Source organism: Sesamum indicum, linkage group LG3 (genome assembly GCF_000512975.1).
Source record: "Sesamum indicum cultivar Zhongzhi No. 13 linkage group LG3, S_indicum_v1.0, whole genome shotgun sequence".
NCBI classification, from domain to species: Eukaryota; Viridiplantae; Streptophyta; class Magnoliopsida; order Lamiales; family Pedaliaceae; genus Sesamum; species Sesamum indicum.
The window spans coordinates 8,418,204-8,437,555 of record NC_026147.1 but is presented as its reverse complement, the minus strand read 5'-3'; the positions used below and the strand labels follow the sequence as shown (position 1 = coordinate 8,437,555).

General features: G+C 35.9%; 3 protein-coding genes across 4 annotated transcripts; 2 read left to right on the top strand and 1 right to left on the bottom strand.

Annotated features, from left to right (window-relative positions):
- LOC105157694 (nuclear poly(A) polymerase 4-like) lies at nucleotides 332-6,859 on the top strand. 2 transcript variants are annotated; one of them, XM_011074138.2, is made up of 12 exons: nucleotides 332-931; nucleotides 1,045-1,122; nucleotides 1,864-1,971; nucleotides 2,665-2,727; nucleotides 2,804-2,965; nucleotides 3,797-3,910; nucleotides 4,022-4,084; nucleotides 4,191-4,520; nucleotides 4,616-4,780; nucleotides 4,922-5,836; nucleotides 6,110-6,186; nucleotides 6,292-6,859. In XM_011074138.2, exons 1-12 carry the CDS (start codon nucleotides 779-781, stop codon nucleotides 6,320-6,322), a joined length of 2,259 nt encoding a protein of 752 aa, XP_011072440.1. In that variant the 5' UTR covers nucleotides 332-778; the 3' UTR covers nucleotides 6,323-6,859. The 2 variants fall into 2 exon arrangements, with proteins under 2 accessions (XP_011072440.1, XP_011072441.1); XM_011074139.2 differs by having other exon boundaries at nucleotides 333-931; nucleotides 6,295-6,859.
- On the top strand, nucleotides 7,992-13,049 carry LOC105157693 (hexokinase-1). Its single transcript, XM_011074137.2, has 9 exons — nucleotides 7,992-8,626; nucleotides 9,463-9,613; nucleotides 9,705-9,887; nucleotides 11,033-11,107; nucleotides 11,231-11,386; nucleotides 11,514-11,612; nucleotides 11,746-11,876; nucleotides 12,226-12,307; nucleotides 12,488-13,049. Exons 1-9 carry the CDS (start codon nucleotides 8,343-8,345, stop codon nucleotides 12,869-12,871), a joined length of 1,545 nt encoding a protein of 514 aa, XP_011072439.1. The 5' UTR covers nucleotides 7,992-8,342; the 3' UTR covers nucleotides 12,872-13,049.
- On the bottom strand, nucleotides 14,066-17,041 carry LOC105157692 (auxin-responsive protein IAA26). The gene is made up of 5 exons (XM_011074136.2): nucleotides 15,928-17,041; nucleotides 15,076-15,350; nucleotides 14,810-14,960; nucleotides 14,587-14,651; nucleotides 14,066-14,495 (listed from the first exon to the last, which is right to left on the bottom strand). Exons 1-5 carry the CDS (start codon nucleotides 16,365-16,367, stop codon nucleotides 14,458-14,460), a joined length of 969 nt encoding a protein of 322 aa, XP_011072438.1. The 5' UTR covers nucleotides 16,368-17,041; the 3' UTR covers nucleotides 14,066-14,457.

Sequence of the window (19,352 nt, the reverse complement as noted above, 5' to 3'; positions counted from 1 at the left end):
GATACTAACGATGGAGGCCATTTTGTTATATTTTATAATTTAGGTGTGTAAAATATATTTAATGTATTATTATTATTATTAATTTTTGTTCTCTTTCTTAGCCTCAAGTGTGTGAAAAAATCACAGAATGTTTGGACGAAAATACCCTTTGGAACAAAAATAAAAGTACCTCACCGCCCACAATTTCCACGTGGCTGCTACCCCTAATATCGAGCTAGATTTCCCATTGTGCCCCTATTCCAGAGTAGAGGAAACGGCGACGCTGCCTCTAAAATAAAATCGGCGCGCCCAAAAATAAAAAGAAAAAGAAATATAAATATCTTTTGGCATTAATTCCGAATTTCCAACTCATCGCCACTAGTACTACTCTAATCTGCGGATTCCTTCGGCTTTCGCAGTCCAAACCCTCCCGAAATTCCTTCTCCGTGTCTGAATACATTGGATCCATGAATTTGGTCTCTCAATTTTCGCGTGTCCAGGGTTCAGTGTGCCTGAATTTGTGGGTTTTATTATTTGCTTTTATTTTTGATCGATTTTGAATTTCCGCGTTTCTTGTTTGGATTTTGGTGAGAGGTGCGCTTCTGGGTGCTGCGATCTGAGTTTTGGTTGGGAATATCGGTTTTTTTAAGCAAAGTTTTGGTTTTGTGGGAATTGGGTTTAGGCTGGACACGACGGGTTAGGGTTTTAGTTTTGGGCTTTTTTGGGTTTGATTTTAGGTTTAGAATAGGATTTGATTAGGATAGGGTTAAGGTTCTGGGCGGTTTTTGAGTGCGGAGATATGGTTGGATCGGATAGTTTGAATACGTCACTTTCTCCATCGCCGCCGCCGGTAGAACAGAAGCGGCCGCCGAAGCAGTGGGGCGTGACGAGACCGTTGTCGCTTGCGGGGCCAAGTGACGCGGATATTCAAAGAAATAGGGAGTTGGAGAAGGTTAGTTTTTTATGCTTGTAGCATTTAATTAATATTTGTAAATTGAAAACCTAGATGACGGATTCTGTTCTGCAATTCTCATGAGATGTTGTGCTTTTGTTGTTCGGTTTTAGTTTTTGGTGGATTCGGGTCTGTATGAGAGTGCGGAAGAGGCTGCCAAGAGGGAAGAGGTTCTTGGGAGACTAAAGCAGGTAATTTTTTTTTCCCCAACAAGTTCTTATAAGTTTAGGCTTCAACTGGGTTGTGTCTACTGTCTAGTTGGTTGATATATTTAAACTATGCGATTTGGCAATTTTCACAACAGAAAGGTGTTCCATCTGTATATTGTAGTAATCAGTTCATTAATTTCTGGTTGATTTTGAATCAGCGTCAATATTAAAAATTGTTCTGTCACATGGTCAATATTTAGTAACAATTTCCTGTTTATGATTAATTTGGTTTTTGCTGTTCGAAGGTTTTAAAATCAGTTCATTAGTTGATTTTCTGTAATACCTGGAATTTCTGAACCCTGACCGTAACTGCAAGCAGCAGGCATTGGTTGCTTTGTTAAGGAGGAAATAAACTACAAAATGTCTAGACCAAGCTATGGGTGTAACATTTTTCAATTTGGTTGATGATTCTTTTTGCACATAGGATTTTGAAGTTTGAGTGATGTATTGGATGTCAAACAGAATCATCACTTGTTGATGAGTTTGGACAAATCATGAAATCATTTGCATATTTCCTTTTTCTAGTACTATTGTTAATGTTACAGGATGTAGATATTGTTCTTTATCTTTCATATCGTGTATATTTAGACATCTCAGTATCTGCATCATTTAACTTAATATTAACCTTGGATATATGTACACTTCTTGGTCTCTTCATTATTTGACATATTATTAACTTCCTGTCTTAGCTTAAAATGATGTTTATTCGTTCCTCTGTTGTAGATTGTGAAAAACTGGGTGAAAGAGCTTACTCGGTTGAGGGGATACACAGATCAAATGGTGGAAGATGCCAACGCCGTTATTTTTACTTTTGGTTCTTATAGACTTGGAGTAAGGGCTTAATCTATTTTTGCTTTGCTGTCTTCATTAGTTTTAGTTACCTTGCATATTATCTTTTGTTTCATTTTTTTGAACTTAAGATTGCAGTTTGTTTGGGTAAGCTCGCATTTAATGCCTTTTTATAGAGTTAATGGAAGAAAAATGGGTGAGTTATTGTAAATTCTCCAGAAGATCAGAAAGGATGCTACTTTCTGTTATAAGAAACGAGTCTGGTGGTTATGAGAGGCCTGATGAGGGTTGTTCATTGATTTGAATGATGGTAAAATTCCAATGTTGGTGCTACGGAAGGTTTTGCATTGAGTCATTGACTAAAAGCAGATAATTCTGTTCTTGAGGGCTTCATGTCTTTAGTCATGTAGTACTCTTACACCTTAAATATCCAACACAGCAACTTGGGTGCAGAAAATGAGTAAGATGCATTTATAAGATTGTGTTTCACAGGTATCTGACTCATATGTTCTTGTCATGCATACGTTTGGTTGGATTGTTTTTCTCTGTTTATGTGGTCTGTGATTTCTTTTCCTTAATTTGTATATTTTTTTTGAAGTGATTTTTTTATAATTTCCGGTTGCATTATTTTCTTGGTTCTTGCATGTGTGTGTAGAGTTATTTATTTATTTATTTTTTTAAATGCAAAGATTCTGGTTGGTAATTCTATATGTTAATTGCTGATTGTTTTTGCAGGTACATGGCCCCGGAGCTGATATTGATACATTGTGTGTTGGGCCAAATTATGTTAGGCGGGAGGTAGACTGACTTCAGGCTTTCCATATTGGATCTGGTTGCTTACTAAATATGAACTAACGAGAACAATTTTTGCCAGGAAGACTTCTTTTATGTACTTCATAACATTTTGGCTGAGATGGAAGAAGTTACTGAACTCCAACCTGTACCTGATGCTCATGTACCCGTGATGAAATTCAAATTTGATGGAATATCAATTGATCTTTTGTATGCAAGTATATCTCTCTTGGTTGTTCCAGATGTAAGTGTTTCAAGTTTCTTCGTGTATTAAAGTTTGTATAATTTTGAGTCTCTTGCTTCTAGTTAGGAAATAGTCAACTTATGACTGCCTGCTGTCTGAAGTAGTTTTCATGTTATTGCCGAACATATTTCTTCATTTAGCTAGGCATCTCTTTTTTCATAAGTCATCTTCTCACTTTGTAATATTTGGCCTCTACTCGATTTTCCTGTTGTGTTGTTCTCACTGTGGACTCCACTCAACCAGTAGCCGTGTCTCATACTTCTGGCCATTGGTACTCAAGTACTGTATATGATGCTTTGCTTCGCAATGTCTAATTTCTGATTTTGTCAGACCCATTCAGCAAGTATTGGTGGTTTTACTCATGCATGATTTGAGATTATTGAATGTACTAATGTATATACATGCCTATATAATGCAACTATTCCATTTATATGCATTCGTGTGTCAGCTGAACCCTTGCTGTGACAAAAGGTACTTTTCCCCTTGATAGCATTTCAAGGGAAAAATGAGAGTTGAGGAACAATTTGCCAGTGAAGATATATTGTTACGATCTTTGTTGCGTCAATTTCTCCTTGCTGAAGCCTTTTGCCAACAAATAAATTGTGCTATATGTGCCTGCACTTCTACGTATCCAGAGATGATGGTTCTTCTTGGCTTATATCTTATGTAGTTTCTTTTGTATCTGTTCGGGCATGAGCATGGAGTGGAACTCCTGTTGTGATCAGCTGAATACTTTGGACAATCTTCAGTTGATGCATGTTCATGTGTCCACCTGGGGATTAGATGTGCGGTTTTCTTGAAGTTTAACAAAGTTAAACTGATTTCTGACAGGATTTAGACATCTCAAACAACTCTGTATTATACAAAACGGATGAACCAACTGCACGTAGTCTTAATGGCTGCCGAGTTGCAGATCAAATTCTCAAGCTTGTTCCAAATGTTGAGGTACTTGTTATACTTGAATTTCTATGCCTTCCATTGTCTCCATTTCGTTCAAGTGCCTTTTCACTAATACTTAATTGGGCTTTTCCTTAACTTATTATCCTATAATTTCAGAACTTCCGGACAACACTGAGATGCTTAAAGTTCTGGGCTAAGAGACGTGGTGTTTATTCGAATGTAAGTCGATTTATTTTAGAATTACTACTTTACGGAACTCTGTGGGAGATCAAATATTTGGTTGTTGTGGTGCAACATGTTTTCACTTTTTATTTTTCAATTTCAGGTGACAGGGTTTCTTGGAGGTGTGAACTGGGCTCTTCTTGTAGCTCGCTTGTGTCAATTTTATCCCAAAGCAAATCCCAGTATGCTAGTTTCTCGTTTCTTCAGAGTCTATACACTGTGGCGCTGGCCAAATCCTGTGATGCTTTGTGAAATAGAGGATGATGAACTTGGATTTTCTGTATGGGATCCTCGAAAATATCCTTGGGACCGTAATCATCTCATGCCAATTATAACCCCTGCTTACCCATGCATGAATTCTAGTTACAATGTTTCGGCAAGCACCCTCCGGGTCATGATGGAACAGTTCGAATTTGGTAAAAAGATCTGTGAGGTACAGAATGTTCAGCCTGTTCTGATTGTGCAAGAGGAAAACTGCTCACAAGTATTTCTGCCTATTAATCATTTGATTTCAATTTGTATTTACAGGATATCGAGCTGAATAAGCTGCAGTGGAGTGCATTGTTTGAACCATATTTATTCTTTGAAAGCTATAAAAATTATCTACAGGTTGACATTAATGCTGCTGATCTTGATGACTTGCGTGCTTGGAGAGGTTGGGTTGAATCCCGGCTGAGGCAGCTAACTCTGATGGTATCGTCTTTCGCCTTAAGACTGAATATTGATTGAGTTGGTGTTATTTCTGATCTATCTTCAATGTGTACCCACAGATTATACAGTTATCTGTCGGTAGTGTTCTCTTTTCTATTTATGGTTTTCTTGGACATAATGCAGATAGAGCGGGATACCTCTGGGAAATTACAGTGTCACCCTTACCCACATGATTATGTGGATTCTTCAAAGCAGTGTGCTCATTGTGCCTTTTTCATGGGGTTACAAAGGAAGCAAGGAGAGGTTATTCAAGAAGGCCAACAGTTTGATATCCGCCAGACTGTTGATGAGTTTAGGCATCAAATACACTCATACTTGTACTGGAAGCCCGGGATGGATATATATGTTTCTCATGTTCGTAGAAAGCAAATTCCCTCTTATGTATTTCCAGAGGGTTACAGACGAAGCCGACATACGAGGCTTATGAGTCAGCACCAGGTTGATAAGATGTCTAGTGAGGGTGGTGAGGCCTGCAGACCTGGATCTGCTGAAAGAGTCCTAAAACGGAAAAAGGAGCTTGATGCATCAGATTTGAAGGAGGGGAGGCGTCCACAGAAAAGCCATTCTGTTAGTCCTCAGAGGCAAGTTTCAGTCTCACCTGAGCTTATTTGTTCTAGAAGCGCAGGTACATTGAAAGACTGTTGCTCTACGGCATCTTATACAATGGAAGAAAAGACTGCGGTGGAGGGTTCATGCCTGTTTATGGATGGAATGACTCAACAAGAGGCACCTTTGACCCCAGGGGATGCATGCACCAGATCTAATGAGGTTGGGCTGCAGCTTGTTGATAGGGATAAAGAGTTAAATATAGATTTCATAAAGCCGAACCAGGGGATGCACTGTTCAGAAAACACTGATGCTGGTTGCGTCTCAAGTACCTGTAATTCTCACTGTGCAAGCAGCGGTGGTAACTTAGGGATCAACGTTGAAGGACCTTCATTGGATAGATCATGCGTGTCTAATACACAGCTGCTGTCGAATAAAGGACGCGAGAATGATGCTTCTGTTTTGGGGGACGGATTACGAGAGAAGTTAGAGGTTTTGGATTTATGTTCTCTTTGGTCCTCATTTCTTTATATGCATATCTTATGCTGTTTTGAAGTCACAGGAAGCTTTACTCAAAAATTTCTTAAATCTTGTCTTATACAACTTTTTCAAAACCAAACTGCACCTGTTCCCTCAGATTTCTTTCCAAGACATAGTAAGCTTAAGGGTTAAACTTTGTCGAGTAACTGCCTGGATCTTGTACTCTTTTTTACTTTCATTAGTCTCAAAGAATTGATCTTTTCCTGTTGCTTTGTCTTTGTGAAGCCTAATGCTGCTCTCACGATGGTTCTCAAATCCGGGGATGGAGTCGGGTCTGAACCTGTTCAGAAGAACGTGATGAGGCATGTTTACAAATATTTTGAACCTGCGTGTATTTATTGAATGGCATTGCAACAATTTTTGTCTTTATGCATCTTTGTCTTGGTTTGTTTGTCCGTTTTATGCAGCAGCAGGTTGAGTCTCACATCGACTGCCTGAATGAGAAGATAGATACCTGGATGGATGAATGAGCAGTGTCACATGACTGAAAGCCAGCAGCTCGGGTAAGTATCATATTCCTTGCTGGCTTTCATATGTTTCTTATTTTTCCAGGCTAGCTATTTTTAAACCTTGAGAGGAAAAGAAAACCAAAGCAGCCGCAATATGAAGAACCCCCTTGAGTTTCCATATGTAAAGGATGCCATGGAGCAGGAGTTGTCGTGTGCTGTTTCTGGCCCTGAAAGAGATTGGTGATGCTAACTTTGTTAATTATATGAAAATGTTGACTTGCGTGTGTGGAAAGGGCGTGGTATATTGTGCTGCCATTAGTCGGAGGCAGCTTGTTGTGTTGTATATTTCTAGGGGGTTATTTTACTAAGGTTAGGGCGTGAAGTCTTTTCTTGCAGGTCATTGAGGTTTCACCTTCGAGCTTCTAGTATGTCCAAGACTTGAATTTGTACATTACTAACATCCAAGTACAAACATTTCTTCATTCTAAGGTGGTTGGTTTGTATATATATGTGTCTGAATTGTATATCTGAATTGGTTTGGTCATTTGCAACGCTACTCGTGATGAAATCACAATGTACGTTTGAGCCAAGTACCTCAATTTTACACTTGATAATGCCAGAAATGTGATTTATCAGTTATGAGCAAAAACACGGTTTATGCATGAATGAACGGAGATAAACCATTTACAATCTTTATATTCTTTGTTAAGTATAACACATCTGGTCGGGCACTGTATAGAGTTTAAGTATCCAATGCAATCAAATGAGAAGCATCATCTTATTACTGAGCTTGAGCTTATCATGTAAAATTAGTTACCTTGAAAATTCAAGATTTTTCTGCATTGTTTTGACAATTTTTAGATGCATTCGTGTACTAGGAACACTATGGTTGTGCTAATCCCGTTTGAGTTGCTCTCTCTCTACCAGAAGTAAAATGCAGAAAAGTGAGTCTTCTTCGACACTACAAACTCAAAATTCAACAAATCCGAACACGCCTCTTTTCGTTTAGCCTTTTCCCTATTTTCCTCCAAATTTCTTTCTCACATACAGTTATTGTTATTAAGGGATAATCACATCGTTCGTCTTTGAGGTTAGATGTAATTATATTTTAAACCTTTTAGGAATTATAAAGTTATGTTTAGTACTCTTTATATTTATTTTCATTGAATAAATAAATTTCTTTGTTAGTTAAAGTTCAACAAATTTATCGATATAAGTAAAAGAAATTAATAAAAATTTATATTTACGCCGATTGATTAATTACTAACTTATTGTAGATAAAACAATATTTTCTAATCAAACTACTCTTATGCATTTTCACTGTATCTGAGGAGGTATATTTTTTACCGAGTCAGAAAATATTTATTTGGCTAACTAGTCGGTGTATTGTAAATTTTAATCCAATTTTTTTTATAATATTAGTTAATTCGGTTAATTTTGAGTAACAAAAGAGTCTATTTATTAAATAAAAATAAAAGTTTGAATATTAGATGTAATTTTTTAAATTATAAAGATAAATGTAATTATACAAAAGTTATGGGAGTGATGTGTAATTATCTCAATTAAATATTTAAAAGAAAAATCCACCAACTTATGGGAGAAAAAAATTAATTGAAAGAAAATAGAGATGCATGCAAATGGAAATGATGATGAAAGCTTCGTTTCGGACTTGGATGATTTCATCTACACTTCTGCAAAAGAGAAAAAGGAAACGAAAAAAGTGAGAAAAATGAAAAAAAAAAAAAAAAAAGAGAGAAAAAGAATTCACGGAAACATTTCAAGATCTTGTTTCCAGTTTTGAGCTCAGTCAAAATTCTCCTCCGCCATTAATTTTCCTCCCACTTCTATCGTTCCCCCTCATTTGACTCTCACCCCTTTTCTTATTCTTACACCCAACTCTTCATCCATTTATCCATTCCTTCTCCACTTTTTGCCACCCTGAAATCGGTGCAAGAAGCCATAAAGATTCGATTTTTATTTTGTTTAATCCATTTCCAAGTTATTTCAAAATGAAGCAGGGAATGGGGAAGGTAGCGGTGGGCGCCGCGGTGATCGGAGCCGCTGCCGTGGTGGGAGTGGCGGCGCTGGTGGTGCGCCAGCGTATGAAGAATTCCAGCAGGTGGGCTCGGGCTATGGCTATTCTGAAGGAGTTTGAGGAGAAGTGTGCAACCCCTGAGGCCAAATTGAGGCAGGTGGCTGATGCCTTGACGGTGGAGATGCATGCTGGATTGGCATCTGAGGGTGGCAGCAAGCTCAAGATGTTGATCAGCTACGTTGATAGTCTCCCAACAGGGTAATTTAATTTGTTTCTTCAATCTATTTTTTTTTTTTTTTACTTTTTTGTTTAAACGATAAATCGTGCTTGTTTGAGTGTTGGAGAATGACGGAGTTATTTTCAACCAATGAAAGGTCTGAAGTGTCTAAGCGTCTGCATCTTTAGAATGTGCCATCAGATCTAAGTGTAAAGTGTAATGACAGAAGAATTATGATGTCATACGTTCTCATGGATAATCAAATTTTTTAGTGGAGAATTTTGTTTTACTAGGCAACAACTAACAAGAGACATCAATCTGACAATGGCAGGGAAAATCTCAGTGTTGCTTATGTTTTTATTTACAATCTATTGGTCTTACTTGGAACTGAGAAAAGTTTTTCTTGATAAACAATCTGTTCTTCAACTACTCAAATTTTTTTATATTTTTCTATTTCTTTACCATGACTTGTGAAAAACTTAAGGGGATTCAGTACATTTTAGTTTGCTTTTATGCAGCAAAAGAAACACCCTTTGAAGTGAAGACTCATTCTAAACTTGAAGCTGGACTGTAATATCACAGTTGAAGGGGTATACTTCTTTATGGGAGATTAAAGATTGAAGAAAACATGATTTGTCTGATACAAGCACAATTGGCTCCTTCTGTTGAGCATTTTCTTTCTTGATCTCCATTCTTTTACTATCCAGTATGAAAGGAAATTTATGACCCACCAAATTGTCGAAAGAAGAAGTCCTACTAGAATTTGTTTTAGTACTTATTTGCTTTTGGTTTGCATGAAAGTGTATTTGCTTCCCTCTAGTTGTTCTTCAACAGTTATAGCTAAAAGAATGTCTCTTTCACATTTCCTTCATCTCAGCAATGAGGAAGGAGCCTTTTATGCTCTAGATCTTGGTGGTACAAACTTCCGTGTGCTCCGAGTCCAATTAGGAGGCAAAACAGGCGGTATTGTTCATCAGGAATTTGCTGAGGTTTCAATTCCGCCTGCATTAATGAGTGGGACTTCAGATGTAATAATTTTTCTTTTATAAGATTATTAGAGTTTTTTGTCGAGTGCATCTTCCAGAGATCACTAAACGTTCAAGTTTATAATGATTTCAGGCACTTTTTGATTATATTGTGGAAAACCTTGCTAGTTTCGTGGCTGAAGAAGAACATAGATTTCAGCAACCACCTGATAGACAGAAAGAACTGGGTTTCACGTTCTCATTCCCTGTGATGCAAACTTCATTAAATACTGGAACTATTATTGGGTGGACGAAGGGCTTTTCTATTAGTGATGCCGTAATTCCTTTCTCTTAATCTCATTTCACTGATTTCACTTTTATTAGTTCAGTAATTAGATTTATATCATGCCAACCTGAAAGTGCAGGTGCCAAGTATTATTCTTCGGATATCTTCTTGTGGAACATGCTTTTGTGAAGATTATTCAATTTAGTGAATTTCTTGTTAATTGTATGTTGATTTCTATACTATATGAAGGGTGCTTTGCAGTATTTTCTTTTGTGCTCCATTTTGTTGCTTTTGTCTTTAAGCTATTAGTTATTGTGGTATCACTTAATGGAATTGAATCATCCTCTTCTTCTACCAATGTGCTCTGTCATCCGTATATTACATCTTTTCCTTATAAAAGATATGGAACTATGTCAGTTGAAGTTGAATATGAAGGCATTATATCTTCTAATGCAGCACAGTCTGCTATTGGCTGGGTCATCCATTGTTTTCTGATGGCAGAATCACTTCAGAGTTAGTATAGGACTGCCATGTATGTATGTTTAAGTAGACAGTCACTTTCTATGATGTGTTATACTTAGTTTCATTTAAATTGGTACATAGGCTTTGCAGAAGTTCAACATAAAAATAGGCTATTTGATGAGTAAAGAGGAAGTCACTCTTGATCATTTCCTAGTGTTATCTTTTTCATATGCTCTGTGTTCACAAAATATTGATCTTCTGCCCTCTCTTTCCCATTTTCTTCCCGTTGTGAAGATTAAGCAAAAAGTCACTTTCATTTGAGACTGTGATGGTATAAGCATGCAGGGATTTTCTTCCCATTGTGAAGATAAAGCAAAAAGTCATTTTCATTTGAACAGTGATGGTATAAGTATGCAGGTGCCCTCTTCCACCGATTTTGTAAAAAGCACTTTTATTTCCCTCGGCAGATCTGCGATTCTCGAACCATTTTTGAACTTTTCGCTGATATACATTCTCTCTATTTGTTGCATATAAATACTAAGTTTCGTTAGAGGAGTGAGACCTAGTGGCTCATGTCACAATGCACTCTTTTCTTCTAAGAGCGCATGACAAATTTCCCCACCAATACTGATGCCTAACATAATTTCCTGTTGTTTTTTTTCTAAAATGCAGTCCTTAAATTACTCAGTTGCTAGAGTTCAATTCCTGATATATCTATTAATGATTATATATAGGTTGGCCAAGATGTGGTAGCAGAACTGACAAAGGCCTTGAAAAGAAAGGGTGTTGAAATGCGGGTGGCTGCTCTGGTGAGTTTGTTTTATTGCTGCAGAAAAGTTCTCATGTCCCAATTTCATCCCTCGTCGTGCTCCCACCCTTGTGTTTAGTCAATTCCCTGGTTCTCAGTTTTACATGTGTGGCAAATGTGATAGGTTAATGATACAATTGGAACATTAGCTGGAGGAAGATATAGCAACAAAGACGTTTGTATTGCCGTCATATTGGGTACTGGAACAAATGCTGCATACGTAGAACGTGCCCAAGCAATCCCAAAGTGGCATGGTCCTTTGCCTCAAAGCGGAGAAATGGTTAGAAAATAATATTTTATCTTGGTTATCTGTTGTGGTTCTTAGTATGTAGTTTGATTTAGTAATTGTTTGGCTGTCCACATTAGAAAACTAAAAGTTCGGCTGACGTTAAACTTGTGCGTCACAGGTTATAAACATGGAGTGGGGTAACTTTAGGTCATCACATCTTCCGCTTACAGAGTACGACCAGACATTGGATGTTGAAAGTTTAAACCCTGGTGACCAGGTAGGATAACTCGCAGAAACGCTAGTTCTTTTGTAGTTTGCAGTTATATTAAACTCAAACAATCGGCAAAACGCAGTTCAATCTCATAATAACCCTCTCCATCTGATTTATGAGGCTAATTGTTTCTTTTCAGATATTTGAGAAGTTGACATCTGGAATGTACTTGGGGGAAATTCTTCGGAGAGTTTTACTTAAGATGGCTCAAGAAGCTTCCTTGTTTGGTGACACAGTCCCACCCAAACTCAAAACTCCATCCATATTGAGGTACTCCATGAAGGAACCGATACGAATTTTCACTTCAGTTTTCGTGTCAATGAGTCGATTAATCTTACATCTAAAATGGATATTGTATCATATGAACCATCATAGTCGCTTGAGGCTAAAGAAGTGAATACTGTTGGTACATTTGATTGTCCACACACTCGTTCCCACTGTGAATTTGTTGTTGAAAGTTCCATGTTTTTTATGTTCCTCATCCACGTTTCTTGATTTCCCTCTTCTTGGATGTGGAGCGTCACTTGATTGCTTTTATTTCTTTACAAGATAGTACTTTCATCGTTTCCTTTGATACAAGGATGATTCCCGAGTTAACCTAAAACTACACAACATGCAGGACACCAGATATGTCAGCGATGCACCATGACCAATCCTCTGATCTGAGAGTGGTAGCCAGCACACTGAAGGATGTATTCGAGGTATGAATCCTATTTCCTTGATGATCCGTTTCTACAAACTATCTTCGAAAATGCTTAAAAACATTTCAATGCTACACCTTTCACACCCTGGATCACAAGAATGCAGCACGGCGAACCATCGTGTTCAGATCTTGATGAAACATAATGCTTACTCTGCATAATGGTTGTCTTCTACCTCAGATATCAAATACATCTCTCAAGACAAGGAGAGTCGTGGTCGAGCTCTGCAACATCATCGCCACACGTGGGGCACGCCTTGCTGCTGCCGGCATCTTTGGGGTATTGAAGAAAATGGGACGGGACACTTTGCGGGAAGGTGGTGGCAAGACGGCCATAGCCATGGACGGAGGACTCTACGAGCACTACACCAAATACAGGGAGTGCTTGGAGAAAACGTTGCAGGAGTTGCTCGGAACGGAAACCGCAGCAACCATTGTGGTCGAGCATGCAAACGACGGTTCAGGCATTGGTGCTGCTCTTCTTGCTGCCTCGAACTCACATTACAGAGGGGACGAGGCATCGTCGGGAGACAAACCGTCCCCCACGCCGGAGACATTTACTTAAAAATTGTGATTTGTTTTCCGATTTGCCTTATATAAAGCATTAATAAGTCGAAGAATTCTAGTTTAGATTCATCAGTCCAATTTTTTGGGAGAGTTGTAAGATTCTTGTCCTAAATACACAAGTAAAACGGGCTATAAAATTTTATGTTCAACGTTGAAGCCTCACATAAATTCTCGTATAATGCTCCATAACTGTAATGTCCAAGTACGATCTTAAATAATTTTTAGGGATAATTACAGTGTTATGTGAGATTTGGTATAATTATACGTAAAATTTTTATAATTTTGAAAAATTATGTTTAACACTCTTGACATTTGGTTTCATTAAATAAATAAATATTTCAATTAGGCAAAATTTATCGAATTTACTGATATTAATAAAAAAAATCAGGTAAAAATTCATAATTATTCTCGATTTACTTACTATTGATTTATTACGAATTGAATAAATCTTTTTATAATAATTATCCTTATACATCTTCGCACATTAATTCATATGAGAAAGTTGACAACAATAAGTCAATAATAAATCAATTTATAATAAATACTATTTTATTATTATTATTAACAAGTTCAATAAATTTCAATTAACAAAAAATCTTATTTATTAGACCGAGACAAACTCAAAAATACTACTAAATTGTAAGAAATCTATATATAATTATTCCAAACCTCATAAAAGGATAGCTTAATTATCCTTAGTTTTTGGATAAATTACAACGACTTTTTATGAAGTTTGGCATAATTACGAATACCCTCTCATTGTTTAAAAATACAAATACCCCTCAATGTTTAAAAAAATTATGGATTCATTGGATGGATTTAAAAAATTATCAACTATACCCTTGATGTATTTTTTTGAATAAAAATAAAAATTTGTAAAAGATCAAACAAGTGGATGAAACATTTAAAAAATTATATAAAACTATCCACTTAATCAAAATTAATAAAAAAATAAATAAAAGTATAACTTTTAGTCCATAAGAACAATTTGAACAATTTAGCACAAAAAATAAATAAAAAAAATCTAATGACAACAAACAAAATGAGTTAATTATTAGACAACGGTTAAAATTAATAAATTATTAATAATTTTCCAAACTATGAGTGAATATTCATAATTAAACCAGATTTAAAAAAAAAGGTTACTGTAATATACCACACTTTGTGATTACAAGTGAAAACTCCTTAGAAGTTGAGAAAGTCAGAAGCTGAAATTGTATTTCTTTGATCACTTTAAACTGTTTACAAGCAACGGAAGCACTCGACTCTTTTTTCCCAAACACAGCGCTACAACTTGAAACCAAGATGACAGCATTAGCAGCCATCACATACAAAAACCTCATAACATTCCTATTAAGTAATAATTTGCAGTTCATCCAACAACAAGAAAACAAGTGCATTTCTTTCTACAAAATCCACAACCCCAAATCTTCACTACTACATAAAACACAGAACACAGCCATTTACTTCCATCTTAAATATATATATATATAATAATAATAAGATAATATCCAAAAGTTGATCATCATCGACGCCAAAATACTCCCTGTGACCATCGTTAAGCGACAGACTTCCCGACTACGCTCATGCATTGAGAGAGAGCTTCCCCTCTTTACTTCCACCTGCAAAAACGGAGACCAAAGTTGCATACGTTAGAACCAATCTGGATTTCTTTTTCTTTCTACCAGCATTAATAGCGAAAGCAGAACTCACGAGATAGTCGGGGCAGCTCCGAGCTTTTCAACACACGTAATCTCCTGACTGTCGATACAAACATGCTGGAAAAAGAGGGAGCGTTAGTGAATATGAACTCGAGATCTCTATTTCAAGAACCATAGATAGTCAAAAGTTGAGATAAAGCAGAGAATTTTAGGCAAAGCAAATGCGACTAATATATTTGCGGAACAAAACTATCCGTGGAGGTAAAGATGCTTACTGCCAAGGGACATCCCCAACAAGCATTCTGTCACCTTCATTATCCTCATACACAAGGGTATATTCTCCACTCCCGTCCAATAAACCTCCGATCACCTTTCCTTTCCCTCCCTCGTCATCTTTGATTCCACCAGCACAAACTTCACTTTGAGCTACACGGATGAAACAAACTCAATTCGATTGCATGTATTTTTATTTGATAGACAAACATAGCGATTATATATAATGCTAAGACGGTAGCATTTTCAAGAATTCAAGATCGATAACCTGCAACAAGGCCTCTGAAGAGCTCGTCCACAGCACAGGCTAGCTTTTCATAGCTATTGTAAGCTTTGAGATCAACTTTTCTACCAATGGGAATTCCATCCATGTTGATCTTCACAAACAGAGTTCTTGGGCTATTTTCAGCAGGTTTCGGGCCGGAATCTTTGTCGGCAGCCGCATTTGGTGATTCAGAGGCTAGCTTAGAAGAGCTGCCGGTTGCAATATTTTTTCGGAATGAACGAATGGGAGGCCATCCCACCACCGGAGCTGGAGCAGTCCTATTGTTTACAGAAAAAACAAGTTAGTTTAAAGAAGATGATATTATGCTTCATATCTCTGCCTAATCATACAAGTAATAGCGCAAGAAAGGCATTTATTGCCAAGAAACAGCTCTACTCATCCCTTCTAATTATTTGCCATCACAAAATGAAATAATGCATCTAAGTCACTAACAATAACCAGTAGAGGAAAAATTAGAAAAGAAACAAAAAACAAAAATAAGTTAGACTTTGTTTGTTTACTTTTTTTTGTGTTATCCAAAAACAGACAAAATTATCTTGAACTATTGCAAATTCATTGTATAAACTTATCTTTATTTAGACAAAGAAAAACAATTTAAAGATGGAAGCAAACAAAACCTTGATCTTTCATAGAAATGGATGAGCAAAAACTGAAAAGACAAAGAAACAAGAGAAGGAAATCCATAGGACATAGCAGACAATAAAGAATCAAAACCAAATGCATGGACCACAAAAGTACACTTAACAAAAAATTGTGCAAAAACAGTGAATATCCTCTGTCCAAGAAGGAAAAAACCAATAGTAAAAACAGGCAAGAAAATAAAGGTGGGAGTACCTTTTCTGAGCGCTGCTAGTGTTGTGCACAGCTGTGTTTGCAGGAGCTGGTGAAAATGCCTTCTTCTTTTCTGCACTCTGCAACTCCACAGCTGCTGCTCTATTGGTGCAGGGCTGTGGTGGTGATTCCTTCATGGCAGGAAGAGGAAGCTGAGCAGCAGATTGGAGATGATGAAGAAAAGTTTGGTGCTGCCATGGGGATTTCACACAAGGGTTGGTTGAAAAATAGGTGGGAAAAGAGAGAAGAGATTCATTTGAGGTTTTGGTGATGGTCCAGTAGTCTCCTCCACCTGGTGGACCAAGACTCAGCTCAAGCTTTTTCTCCTCTGAAACCCCATGATGCCTTGTTGCTTCTTCTTCTGCCCTTTTTGCAACAAAACACTCGCTATCTTTTGGAATCAAATCCAGCAACTGTGGATCTTTTCTTGAGTACCCTTCCATTCCTTTCACAAAACTAAATAATCTACTAACTCGAACACCACAGTTATATATATATATATATATATATGTGTGTGTGTGTGTGTGTGTGTGTGTCTACAAGTTTCAGGTCAGAAATGAGATGCTGCAGAACTATTGAATAAAGACTTGAAGCTAAGAACAATGAAAGCCCACATTTTTACACATTACAAACAAGGCAAAGATGAAATCTTTTCTTCTCCCAACAACAACAAGAACCAAAACCAGAACTTCAAAAAACAACAACCCACAAAGAAGAACAGAAGAGTAAAAACCCAAGATGCAAAATCTTGCCAAACACAGCGCTATCAAAACTGCAACTCTTGAAGGACACACAAACGATATAAGTAGAAGCCCGGAAGAGAGAAGTAGAAGAGAGCTATTATAGCTTATGGGATCGCAATCTTGCTTTTATGACTTGGTATTTTCTTTTGTGGCACGCTCGGATTGAGTGTAGTGGGCTTCCCTCTCTCTCTCTCTTGATGTTTAATAATAATACCTTAAAGGCCGCATATTATGAACAAGAAAACAAGAGAATTAGGTGACTGAATGGAAGGTAACAAGAAAAATAATGGATGAGTAAAAAGAGAACAAGACAGATTCTTTTCGACTCAAGGCAGCGCTAAAACGGGAAACGGAATTGGAACAAACTGCACGCAACCAACCCCCCAAAAATACTATATAACGTTGTTGGGTTGGGGGCAGGAAGCAAAAGCGTGCTGACCTCTCTCATCAACAAATGTGATAAACACACAAACCGGATTATACAGTGACGCAAAGTCTAGACCATAGATATATTATTAGGCCTCAGGCTTAGAGTTTTAGCACACTGCCCCACCAACATGCCCCCCCCCCCATCTTTTTCCTTTACTTAATGTTGTTCGTAGAGCATCTTTAGAGGAGTTGATCAAAAAGAGCTTGGAAAAAGGAAAAATTGTAGTCGGAATTGTATTGGATGGGATTAAAATTAATTATATGATAATAATAGTATATTTTTTCCGTATAATTGAAATATAATTTTAAAAAAATAATTATATAATAAATGTATTACACTTATTGATTTGATATCAAATTAAAAATCTCGTTTTCGCAGTTGTGGTTAAAACTGTGAGTGACTTTTAATTATGAAAAAATAAAACAACCCTTTTAAGTAATCTCTTGTTAAACCAAGATTCTTGCATTTATTGCTTAATTAACAAATTTTAAGGAATCATTTCAACTTTTATTTTTTTGAGAAAAAAACTGTAAATTAAGTGGTAGGAAACATTAATATTGTTTGAAAGTAAGAGTGAAAAATAAAATAAAATTGAGAGAGTTTGAAAAAATAATTTAATATTTATAAATTTATTATTGTGTTGCAGAGACTCAAAGTATTTGGGAAGACAACTTAATATTTATAATTTTATTAATGAGTTGCAAAAGTTCGTAATTGTTACTTACAATTTTTATTTAGATTAACTCACCAAAGTAAATCAAAAGAGAAACTATAATTTAAAAATATTAATTTCAATTAAATTTTAGTAAAAATTCAAGAAAATACTTAAAATAAGTTTGTGCAAATACCCTCTGAGTATAACTCAGCATCTACACTATCATAAAGGGAAGAGGGTTTTTACCACTACACCAAATAGTTATAATTTCAAAAACGTCGTTCAACTTCCCAACTCAAGTTAAATTAATTACTCAGTCAAGTTCCTTCAGAAAACTAATTTCATGTAATTACATGTACTCAAAATTTATATTTACTCCAATTTTGTTCAATCTTATTGTTAATTGAAATTGAAATTATATATTAGTATTTATTTGTATGTATTATCATCGTTATCAATATAACATGATCATACAAAGTATAAATTTTAATTTAATTTAAATAATACATGTGTTGATAATTATTGAATAAAAAAATTTATTAGACAGTTTTGTATAAAATTGTAAGATAATGATAATTTTTAAAATAAAAATAAATGATAAATTTATATAAAATAAAAATATTATTAAAAATTATACGTGCAAATATTATCTATCACCGTATCTAGTGAGTTCTTAAAGAAAAGACCCATGTTAAAATTATAAATATTTTTCGATTTATAGGGTGATCCAATTTTCTCATATAATTTATTTGCTTTATTATCTGGCAACTTGATTTATGTAAATGAGGATTTGTATACTTATGAAAAGGATATTGTTCTTCGACCATTTATTTTTAACCTTCCTTATATTTTCTCAAAATAATATATTAATTTTTTAAACAAAAAAATATAATTTCATGGCCAATCATACAAGAGTTATTATTCTCTAAAATAAATTACGACTGAATTCCTTCATATTTATTATAAATATAAATATTTTTATTTTTTAAAAAATACAAATACCCGCTGAAATTAATGATCGTCAACCATGATGTTAGGGGATGTAGGAAAAAAAATTCACGAGAAGAAATATACGTGTGGAGTGGAGTGAAAGAAGAAAAAATAACTTATAATTATGAATTTATTAATAATATAAAAATTTATGAGAAAATGAAATATGAAGAAGTAATATGCGAGATAAGTATATAACAGTGAGTGAAAGAAATTAGTAAAATATAAATAAATTTGAATAATTAAAAATTAGAAGGACAAAAGTTTTTTTTTTTTTTTTTTCTGAATAATATAGAAAGCTAAAAGAAAGCAAAAGAAAAAGTGAAGAGAGAGAGAGAGAGAGAGTATGATTAGAATAAGATTTGCATGATCCGTATTTGCAGGAGGAGCATTTGCAATAAAAACATGCAGATCCCATGATCTTGTCTCCTACTCCTACTCCTATTGCTGCTACTCGCCTTCCCTTACACTCCCCTCCCCCAAACTTGCAATTTTGACCATCATTTCATCCAACGGCTGTTAGGCCACCATCGTCACTACTTGTTTCTAATTGAACAGTGCCTAGATTTGGGTTGGTCACGTAATCTCCACCACTTCATTTCAACCAAAA